Source organism: Panulirus ornatus, chromosome 29, assembly GCF_036320965.1.
Source record: "Panulirus ornatus isolate Po-2019 chromosome 29, ASM3632096v1, whole genome shotgun sequence".
NCBI lineage: Eukaryota > Metazoa > Arthropoda > Malacostraca > Decapoda > Palinuridae > Panulirus > Panulirus ornatus.
Window position 1 is genome coordinate 19,119,059 of NC_092252.1, and position 12,360 is coordinate 19,131,418.

General features: G+C 38.7%; 1 protein-coding gene across 5 annotated transcripts in view; it reads right to left on the reverse strand.

Annotated features, from left to right (window-relative positions):
- The window catches only part of LOC139758172 (RNA-binding protein 25-like), a 419,675-nt gene that overhangs the window by 249,019 nt on the left and 158,296 nt on the right, over positions 1 to 12,360 (reverse strand). For all 5 annotated transcript variants that reach the window (XM_071679363.1, XM_071679360.1, XM_071679361.1 and 2 more), the window contains 3 exons: positions 8,140 to 8,419; positions 7,790 to 7,927; positions 7,096 to 7,370 (listed from right to left, as the gene is read on the reverse strand). In XM_071679363.1, the coding sequence (XP_071535464.1) occupies positions 7,096 to 7,370; positions 7,790 to 7,927; positions 8,140 to 8,419 (693 nt within the window). The remainder of the gene's footprint in view (positions 1 to 7,095; positions 7,371 to 7,789; positions 7,928 to 8,139; positions 8,420 to 12,360) is intronic.

Sequence of the window (12,360 nt, forward strand, 5' to 3'; positions counted from 1 at the left end):
CAATACCCTCCCATATAATTTACCAGGAATACTCAACAAACTTATACCTCTGTAATTTGAGCACTCACTCCTATCCCCTTTGCCTTTGTACAATGGCACTATGCACGCATTCCGCCAATCCTCAGGCACCTCACCATGAGTCATACATACATTAAATAACCTGTGTATATCTCTCTTTTTAAACCAGGAATTCCCAATTGCCAGTCTTTTTTCAGCAAACAAATCCACAAGCTCTTCACCATTTCCATTTAAAACACTGAACACCCCATATACACCAATTATACCCTCAACTGCCACATCACTCACTTTCGCATTCAAATTACCCATCACTATAACCCAGTCTTGTGCATCAAAGCTGCTTATACACTCACTCAACTGCTCCCAAAATACTTGCCCCCTTATGATCTTTCTTCTCATGACCACTTGCATAGGCACCAATAATTACCCATATCTCTCCATCCACTTACAGTTTTACCCACAACAATCTAGAATTTACTTTCTTACACTCCATCACATACTCATCAATCCATGACTTTACTCCTAAGACTTTCCCATATCACTTACTCTTGAGCATCATTTCACTCAGAGCCAGAACACTGAGGTTTCTTTCCCCTAACATACTACCTATCTCTCCTTTCTTCTCATCTTCGTTACATCTACACACATTCAGACAACCCTTACTCGGACATATGCATACAAATACACATCATCATATACATACACATACACAAACATATAGATATATACACATTCCTATGAGTCCAAAGGGAAAATGAAACAAGTTAAGTTCCCGAGTGCACTTTCGTGTAATAATCACATCATCAGGGAAGATGCAAGAAATATGTCAGTTGATATACAACGAAGAGATGTAGCTAGGACGCCATTTGATAATCACTTGTTTACCAAAACAGCGTCCTAGCTACATCTCTTCATTGTATATCAACTGACATATATTTCTTTCTTGTACAGTAGGGTTGAGGGTCAAGTCAATTGGGAGGTAAGTTTGAATGGAGAAAAACTGGAGGAAGTAAAGTGTTTTAGATATCTGGGAGTGGATCTGGCAGCGGATGGAACCATGGAAGCGGAAGTGAATCATAGGGTGGGGGAGGGGGCGAAGATTCTGGGAGCCTTGAAGAATGTGTGGAAGTCAAGAACATTATCTCGGAAAGCAAAAATGGGTATGTTTGAAGGAATAGTGATTCCAACAATGTTGTATGGTTGCGAGGCGTGGGCTATGGATAGAGTTGTGCGCAGGAGGATGGATGTGCTGGAAATGAGATGTTTGAGGGCAATGTGTGGTGTGAGGTGGTTTGATCGAGTAAGTAACGTAAGGGTAAGAGAGATGTGTGGAAATAAAAAGAGCGTGGTTGAGAGAGCAGAAGAGGGTGTTTTCAAATGGTTTGGGCACATGGAGAGAATGAGTGAGGAAAGATTGACCAAGAGGATATATGTGTCGGAGGTGGAGGGAACGAGGAGAAGTGGGAGACCAAATTGGAGGTGGAAAGATGGAGTGAAAAAGATTTTGTGTGATCGGGGCCTGAACATGCAGGAGGGTGAAAGGAGGGCAAGGAATAGAGTGAATTGGATCGATGTGGTATACCGGGGTTGACGTGCTGTCAGTGGATTGAATCAGGGCATGTGAAGCGTCTGGGGTAAACCATGGAAAGCTGTGTAGGTATGTATATTTGCGTGTGTGGACGTATGTATATACATGTGTATGGGGGTGGGTGGGGCCATTTCTTTCGTCTGTTTCCTTGCGCTACCTCGCAAACGCGGGAGACAGCGAAAAAAAAAAAAAAAAACCTCCCCTGATGTGATTATTACACGAAAGTGCACTTGGGAACTTGTCGTGTTTCATTTTCCCCATGGACTCATAGGAATATAATTGATCACGTGCAAAATTGTGATCCTTTCCAATATATACAAATGTACATATTCATAAGTGCTTCCCTTCATCCCTTCCCGGTGTCACCCCTCCCCAGAAAAACACCAGTGCCCTCCCCTCTGTCAACAAGGTAGTGCCAGAAAAACATCAAAAAACAAGGCAACATTCATTCACACTCAGTCTCTAGCTGTCATGTGTAATGCACCAAAACTACAGCTCCCTATCCACATCCAGGCCCCACAGACCTTTCCATGCTTTACCCTGGACACTTCACATTTCTTGATTCAGTCCAAAGACAGTACATTAAACCCAGTATCCCACATCGTTCTAATTCACTCTTTTCCTTGCACGTCTCTCACACTCCTGTATGTTCAAGCACGGATCGCTCAAAATCTTTTCCACTCCATCTTTCCACCTCCAATTTGATCTCCCGCTTCTCTTTGTTCACTCAACCTCTGACACATATATCCTCTTTGTCAATCTTTCCTTACTCAGTCTCCATTTGTCCAAAGCATTTCAACAAATCCTCTTCTGCTCTCTCAACCATACTCTTTCTATTTCCACATATCTCTCTTACCCTTTCATTACTTACTCAATCAAACCACCTCACACCACATACTGCCCTCAAACATTTCATTTCCAACACATCCATCCTCTTCTGTACACCACAATCTATAAGCCATGCCTCACAATCATGTAATATTGTTGGAACTACTATTCCTTCAAACATATCCATTTTCACTCTCCGAGATAATGTTCTCTCGTTCCATACATTCTTCATTGCTCCAAGAACTTTCGCCCCCTCCCACATCCTCTGACTAACTTCCACTTCCATGGTTCCATTTGCTGCTAAATCCACTCCCAGATATCTAAAACACTTCACTTCCTCCAGTTTCTCTCCATTCACTCTTACCTCCCAATTAACTTGTCCCTCAACCCTTATGGACCTAATAACTTGCCCTTATTCACATTTACTCTCAACTTTCTCCTTTCACACACTTTTCCAAACTCAGTCACCAACTTCTGAAGTTTCTCACTCAAGTCACCCACCAGTGCTGTATCACTAGTAAACAAGAACTGACTCACTTCCCAGGCCCTCTGATCCCAACAGACTGTATACTCGCCCCTATCTCCAAAACTCCTGTATTTACCTCCCTGACCAACCCATCCATAAACAAATTAAGTAACTATGGGGACATCACACACCCCTACTGCAGACTGACCTTCACTAGAAACCAATTACTCTCCTCTCTGCATACTCGTACAAATTCCTTGTACCCTTGATAAAAACTTCTCTGGTTCTAGCAGCTTACCTCCTGCACCATATACTCTGAAGACCTTCCACAATACATCTCTAAATATCATGTCATATGCCTTCTCCAGATCCAAAAATACCACATTCAAATCCATCTATTTCTCTTAGTATTTCTCACAAACCCTTCTGTTTCTTTAAGTATCTCTCACACACATTCTTCAAAGCAAACATCTGATCCACACACCCTCTACCACATCTGAAACCACACTTCTCCCCAGTCTGATGCTCTGTACATGCCTTCACCCTCTACATCAATACCCTCCAATACAATTTTCCAAGAATACTCAAGAAATCTTTTTTTATGCCTCTGTAGTTTGAACACTCACCTTTATCCCCTTTGCCTTTGTACCAATGGCACTATATATGCATTCTGCCAATCTTCAGGCACTTTGCCATGATCCATATATACATCTTTACCAACCAATCAAGAACAGTCATCCCTTTTTTAACGAATTCAACTGCAGTACCATCTAAATCCGAGCTTTCCCGGGTTTCATCTTCCGCAACTTTCACCACCTCCTCTCTTAACCAACCCATTCTCCCTGACCCTCTCACTTAGTACACCACCCTGACCAAAACATCCTACATCTGCCACTCTTATCATTTCACACATTCAACAAACCTCCATAATACTCAATCCATCTCCTTACTTCGTTACTAATTGTTATCACTTCACCCCTTGCCCTCTTCACTGATGCTCCCATTTGTTGTCTTGCTTTTTGCATGTTACTTACCTCCTTCCAAAACATCTTTTTATTCTCCCTAAAGTTGAATGATAATCTCTCATCCCAACTCTCATTTGTCCTCTTTTTCAACCCTTGCACCTTCCTCTTGACCTCCTTCCACTATCTTTTATACATTTCCCAGTAATTTGCACTCCTTTCTTATAAGTATCATCCAAATGCCTCTCTTTTCTCTTTCACTAACAACTTTACTTCTTCATACCAGCACCTACTACCCTTTTTAATATGGCCACTCTCATGCCACATGCACCTACATGCTATCACTGCTTCCCTAAATACATCACATTCCTCACCCACTCCCCTCACTTCATTTGCTCTCACCTTTTCCCATTCTACACTGAATTTCTCTTGGTACTTCCTCACACATGTGTCCTTTCCAAGCTTACTTACTCTCACCACTCTCTTCTCCCTAATGTTTTCTCTTCTTTTTTGAAAACCTCTACAAATCTTTCCCTTCGCCTCCACAAGACAGTGATCAAACATCCTACCAGCTGCCTCTCTCAGCACATTTAGATCCAATAGTCTCTCTTTTACATGCCTATCAATTAACTTGTACTCTAATAATGCCCTCTGCCCATCTCTACTACTCACATACGTATACTTATGTATCTCTCTCTTTAAACCAGATATTCCCAATAACCACAAGGTCTTTACCATTTCCATTCACAACAATGAATACTCCATATACACCAATCATACCCTCAACTGCCACATTACTTACCTTCTCATTCTTATCACTCATCACTAATACCTGATCCCATGCACCAAAGCTGCTGACACACTCACTCAGCTGCTCCTAAAATACGTGCCTCTCATGATCTTTCTTTTCATGACCAAGTGCATAAGCACCAATAATCATCCATCTCTCTCCATCCACATTCAATTTTATCCACATCAATCTAGAATTTACTTTCTTACATTCTATCACACATTCCCACAACTCCTGCTTCAGGAGTAGTGCTACTCCTTCATTAGCTCTTGTCCTCTCACCAACCTTGGACTGTACTTCCAAGACTTTTCCAAACAATTCTTCCCCTTTACCTTTGAGCTTCATTTCACTTAGAGCCAGAACATCTAGGTTTCTTTCCTCAAATATACTACCTATCTCTCCTTTCTTCTCATCTTCGTTACATCCACACACATTCAGACACCACAATCTGAGCCTTCAAGGAGGATGAGCACTTCCTACTTGACTCCTCCTTCTGTTTCTGGTTGGGGTGGTGAGGGAGGTAAACGCAAGATTCTTGGAGAGAGGGTCGAGTATGCAGAGTATGGGGAATGAGAGGGCCTGGAAAGTGAGTCTGTCATTGTTTGCTCATTATACAGCACTTTAACTGATTCAAGTGCAAAACCGCATAAGTTGTTGACTGAGTTTGGAAGCATATGAAAGGAGAAAGTTGAGAATGAATGCAAATAAAAGCATGGTTTTGAGGTTTAGCCAAGCTGAGGTACAGTAGTTAGTGTTCGAGTCTGAATACATAAAAAATGGAGGAATTTAAGTGTTTTGCACACCTGGGAATGGATATAGCAGCAAATGGACCATGAAAGCAGAATGCCAGTTTAGCACTACAATGTATAGGCATGGGGAGCAAAAGTGAAAGTCCAAGTTACATAAGTGTAAGTTTGAATGCACCTGGTAAGTTGCATGTAGGAGCTTCAGATTGCAGGGGAACATTGCAACTTCAGAAGTGGTAGAGGATGTGTAGTTTGAGTATGTGCTTTGAGGAATGTGTGCAAGAAATACATGGAAAAACCAAGGAATTCGTATATAGCATTCATGGATCAAGAGAAAGCATATGAAAGGTTGATAGAAATGCTCTGTGGAGGGTGTTATGGATATATAGTGAGGGAGGAGAGGTGCTAGAAGTAGTGAATAATCTTTATCAAGACAGTAAGACATATGCATAAGTAGGATTAAGGAGGGTGAGTGGTTTTAAGTGAAAATGGGTCTGCAGAAGACATGTGTGATGTCACTGTGACTGTTTAATTTGTTTGTCAATGAAGAGGTAAGGGAAAGGAAAGAGAATCTTAGAGAAAAGCAGGTACGCAATCAGGTAGGGGTTGGGTTAAGGGGGAGGGCCCGGGAGGTGGGCCAGCTGTTGTTTGCTAATGACTGTGCTAGTAGCAGACAAGAATGAAACTGCAGAAATAGGTGTCTGGGTTTGGGATGTGAGTGAAGGGAGAAATCTGAGAATAAATGTCAATAAAAGCAAGGTTATTACATTACGTTCCACAGTGAAGAAATACAATTATTTAGGAAACAAGTCTGAATGGAGAGAACTTGAAGGAATGAGAGTGTTCAAGATACCTGGAAGTGGATATGGCAGTGAATGGAACCATCGAAGCTAAAGTGAGTCACAGGGTGTCTAGGAGCACAATGAGAAATGCATGGAAAGAGATGTCACCATCATTAGAGGATAAGAAGGATATGATTGATGGTACAGCGATCCTGTCAGTGTTGTGAGGATGTAAGATGGGCCTCAAATAAAATGAACAAAGATAATATGATGCGTGAGGAGGGTTGATTGAATAAGGAATACTAGAGGGAGGTGTGGTGGTAAAATAAGAGTATGTAAGAGGATGAGAGAGTGAATAGGATGTGCTGGAATGGTATGGAGACATAGAGAGAATGAGTTATGAGGGAATGACTAAATGGATTTTCAGGTTGGAAGTGGAAAGAACAAGGGGAAACCAAAGAGGCAGAGGTGGTAGGATGAAGTGAAAGTCGAAGCATGAATATTTAGAAGGGTGTAAGGTATGCAAGGGATAGAGCAAAAGGGCAAAATGGTATACAGGAGACGACATGCTGTCAAAGGCCCGAATCAAGGAATATGAAGCAAGAGGGAGAGAATATGGAAAAGTCTGTGGGGTCTGGTTGTGGACAGGGATCCGTTTTCAGTACATATAAATGAAAGCTACATGGTGGATGAAATTAAATGTGGCTATTTCTTCATCTGTTCCTGGCGCTAACTTGCTAACGCAGGAAACAGCAAATATATGAAAAAATCCTTGAAGGTGAAGTCTCATGCATGTAAACTTTTAGCATATCATGGACCTGTCAGTAACATTAATAAGATTTGTTAATATATGATAAATGATAACATTAACCATCTCATGTCCTAAGCATATGAAGAAAATAGAACAATCCTTACTGTTGTGGTGGGTATGTTTGCAATATCAGCTCCACTTGACAAAGCCACAAGCTTTTCTTGAACCTTTGACATGCGTTTTTCTCTCATATCATTTTTGTTTGGTGGTGGAACATAGTTCATGATATCCTTCTTGTGATCTGACAAGATCTCATTTATGCGTCTCAAAGCTGCAGCATCTTCCAATCTCATATCCTCATCCAGATAATCATCATCACCATCTACTTCATCTTGCAAAGGTGAAGAATCACCATTTTGTTTAGCTTTCTTTCGCTTCTCTGTTAGGAAATTGCAGTAATTCACTATGCTTGCAATACAGATTTCAAAGGGCACCATTGCCATACACTCTATGAGAGGTTATTGATAAAGTCCAAAAATTCAAATCAGTAGGGCATCTAAAGTAATTCTTTTCAATCTACCAATCTGTCACCTAACATGAACTCTACTCTAAAGAGCAGACGCGCTAGATTATGAAAAACACTGACAATGAATTCCTAATACTTTAACACAAAACTATAGACTTTAGCAAGTGAAACGAAGTTTTGCTTAGATATGTTCATAGCACAGCATATAGGTGACTTCACAAAACTCCTACAATCACTTACTTATTAACATTGGATATTCTCCATGAATTAACTGAAGGTTTAATATTCACAAATTTCATAAGTATTGAAACAACAAGCAGGTGAATGTTTACCTTTATAATCATCCAAGACTTCTTTGGTTTTTGCATCAGCTTTGACCACTAATTTCTTATCAGCAATTTCATAATCATGCAGAAGCCTGATAGCACGCAGTGCTGCATCCGGGTTTCCAAACTCACAGAATCCAAATGCTGAAATAATACATTCCTAATGTCAAATGTTGGAAGACAAACAATCATACTAATCTATAAAACTTTATCATTTCTATAAACTACTTTATGAAAGAATAGGTATGACACGTTACTAAACATAGAAATATGTTGGGCTAGAGGTGCTACAAGAACCAAAAAAACATCACAAACGTTTCTCATGATAAGGAAATATGCCAGTCAAATTTCCTTACCTTGCAACTTGCCAGACGCTCCCTGTACCCTCTTCCAGCTATGTACATTCCCGCATGTATTGAGAATATGTCGTACCATCACATCTGGTGCTTTCTCTGTGATGTTACCTACAAACACTGTCACAGCTGGGCCTGATGACTCAAGCCTTTTGGAATAGCTTGGAGGCTTCATACCATGGTTATTAGAAGTGTTCTGTGTATTTTTGTTAGATGAAGAATCTGTGTTGAGAGTACGAACAGGTGGATGGCTTGATACTGGTGTTGGAATCTGAGAGATTGCCTGAAAGAAGATACATCCACTAGTATATCATTCCAACAGCTCATACATTTTCTACATAAAGTACTTAGCATGTATGACATGAATTTTTTATTTGTTTATTCATCATACATGCTCTACAATGTTCTATAGAACTAGACTATGCTAACTTATTAGGAAATGATAAATTCAGAAACCTGATGACTGGTATTGAATCATTAATCTTGCGACTATTTGGTGTTAAGCACAATACTCCCATATTCCATATTCTTTCTAAAAAAAAAAAAAAAATGCATTTACAAGAAAAAATATAAGTTAATTAAATAAAGTGCATTTACAGCTATTTGCAGCAAAAACAGCACTCTAAGGAATGTAAAAGCATTCACGCCAGGGTATAACTGATCAGTAAGTTGAATTTTTTTTCTATATAGGCATTCCTATGAGATGTCATAGTTCAACTTCCTTAATTGTTCATTCTTTGTGAGACATACTTTCTGGCCTAACTGATGAAAAAGATACTAACTTGACAATTTTAAGATGACCCACTCACTTCCTAATAAAATCATTTGATGAAAAGAAAACATAAAATATACATCAGCAGGGTTTCTTGCTAGCAACAAGGAATACTCTCCACCCAATTTTACAAAAATAAAACATCACATTTATGAGTCACTAATTTCAAACCCTAAAAAATGGCAATAGGGAAAAAAATATACTATTCATGCATCTCCAGGATTTCACAGACAACAAATGATGCAGTCAGAAGTTGGGGTGCTGGAAATCTTCTCCTCATGTATTACCACTTTCCAAAAGGAAGTACAGAGAAAGAAACCATATATAGGGGAGATAATATACTACCCACACATCTGCATTCACAGGAAGTAACTGACAAGATCATGAATAGATGATGCAGGAAATCCTCCTCTCATGTACTATTTCATTTTAAAAGCAAGAACAGGGGAAGAAACTGGAGATATGCAAGAAAATATACTACCCTTGCATTTCCTACAACACAACAAACAGGGCTAGAAGTGTGTGTGTGTTAGTGTGTGTGTGTGTGTGTGTGTGTGTGTGTGTGTGTGTGTGTGTGTGTGTGTGTGTGTGTGTCTGTCTGTCTGTCTGTAATAAAGAAAGAAAAAGAAAGAAGGGTTTATTGAATTCAGAAAGCCATTCAGCTGAAAAAATTCACAGTTGAAGAATTATATACCTGGAGGCCATAATATCTACTACTTAATTCATGACAAAAAAAAGTTTAAGATCAAATTGGGGCTGGATACTTATACACCTTGGATAAACACGAGTTAAGTAAATGAATAGTATACAGGAAGTTTTACATCATAAATATTATTTATACATCATGCAATTAGTTGTGATTCACTGAACATTACATGATGTAAAGTTATATACTGGTTCAATTTCAGTGGTATTATGTTGACATACATTATGCGTTTAATGATAAATATAAGTGATATTACGTTACATATTGGTTCAACTGCAGTGGTATTATGTAGATTAGGCATCTAATGATGAATATACGTGATATAAAGTTACATATTGGTCCAATTGCAGTGGCATTATATTGACATACACTAGGCATTTAATGATGAATATAAGTGATATAAAGTTACATATTGGTTCAATTGCAGATGTACTGTGTTGACACATGATGTATTTAATGGTGAACAATAGGTGAACGTTGGGTGATGTAACATTACATACTAGTTTTAATGCAGGAATACTGTGTTAAAATATACTAAGAATTCAATGGTGAACATGCATATTTTCACACTGGTTGCATACAGTATTACAGTAGTTAACATAAACATAGCTACTAGAAAACTATGGTATATGCTTGCTTAGCTGTGCACTTTTTTACCAATCATTTATGAAATTCACAGTAGTAGTTACAGGACAATTTTTGTATCTATACAAGCATTAGCAGTTTCAAGGTGACTGTGGTGTCAAGTCATTCAGGCAATAGCCACTCTGACCCTCAAGGACATTATTTAGTGCTTTACAGCCGGGTCCAAGGGCCGAAAAATACGTCGGTGTCATCTTTTTTACATGTGTCTTTACTATAACTACTCAAGAATCTTGCTGAGAGCACTCCCAACATGCTCCAGGCTGCATCAAGATGAATGGTAATGTTACATAGCATTAATTATGTGATGCGTTGTATACCTTTTTTAAGCCACTTTCTCAGAGAAGAATTCATATTTTTTGACTCGCGCCCTAGCTTTTTCAGCAGATTTTATGTATTTGCAGTCTAAGAATACCAATATAATGCCTAAGTTACAAGAGTGAACTTTATTGAGTCTACCAATACAATGCCATTCTTAGACTGTAATATTCATGGGAATTGAAATGACCTAAGATTTAGCATATATTGTAAACCTCTACATGTCTGTTCATATATTCACTTTTACTACACTCATCACAGTGAAAGGAAAAGGCCTGTGTTTTCATCAATGTTTCTCTGAGCATTTTCCATATGCAGTCCAGAATTCACTGATGATAAACTCTGCAATATCTATGACAATGGTTTAAATCATAGTATCCTAAACATTTCCTTAATTCAACTTGCAATCTTGATAGAAAGTCTTTCTACAAAGTTCAACCTAATGAAACAATTACCCAATTGTCAGAACTTGTTTATTGTTCCTGCTTTGTTCAAAACTTTTAATATTAGTCTTCACCCATAAAAATAATGTCTAGGAAAGTTTTATCAAATTCTGTAACTGCTCTGAAGGGATGTATCTAATCATTCCCTGTAAAGAGTGTGATATGCTTCATATCTGTCAAACTGGTAAAGTTCTTACTGTTAGGCTTAAGCAACATAAAAGTGTTAAGGTTGGTCAAGACTCTAGTGCAATATTTGTTCACCTTCGGAAATTTGGTCATCAAATTAACTGTAACAGTACTAAGGTTATCACATCCATTAACTCTGTAATGGATGCAAATATGGCTGAATTGTCTCTATCAAACATAGAAGGAATATCAATATTGATCAAAATGTTTATCAAATGAGTTTATTCAAACAAGTTAGAATTCAAAAGTGAAAAAATTGTAAATATGTTTGCCAGAAATAGGTTAACTTTAAGAGAGGTGAGGTTGTTGAGGGTGACCTGTGCCTTTATTCCTTCACCTGTTTCTTAATTCATCTGCCTACTCCACCCACTTGCAGCTGGTCTATTAAATAGTAACTCTGATTCACTTTATCTGTACTCAGTCTTGAAAATATAATTATATGAAAGCACTTGATGCTTTATAATTTCTATTTTCTCATGTATAATCGTCACTTGTGTAATCTTGCACATATATAAATATGGATCATAATGGATGTGACCTTTCTTTGTCTGTTCCTGGTGCTAACATGGGAAACAGTAATCGAATACCCTTCATCTCATGTCCATGAGCAACGGGGTCTAGACTAGTCATGTCCAGTAGTCAGCAAATTTATATAACTTAATGTCACACTTGGAGGAATATGAGCACAAATATAGTGCATATGAAAGCACACTTTTCATATAACACAGTGCCCTCTAATAGCATGGATTCAAACTTAGCACCATTTGTGTGATTGATGGGAATGCTAATTACCTGGTTATGCTCACCCATAATAGGGAAATGTCTATTTGATTACTAGCAATCAAACACCCTTTGTCTCACTTCCATGAGCAACAGGGTTTTGGCCAGTCACGTCCAATCAGGCTCACATTACCAGTAGTCAGCAATTATACATAACTTACTATCACACATGGTGGTATCTGAACACAAATACAGTGCATATGAAAGCGCACTTTTCAAAGAACATGTAATGCCTTCCAAAAGCAAGGATTCGAACCCTGCCCCATTTGTGTAATTGCTGTTCTATAAAGTGCACATTCATATGCACTCTTTGTGTTCATATACCTCCATATGTGACAACAAGTTCAGTAAATTTGTTGACCACTGGTAATGTGAGC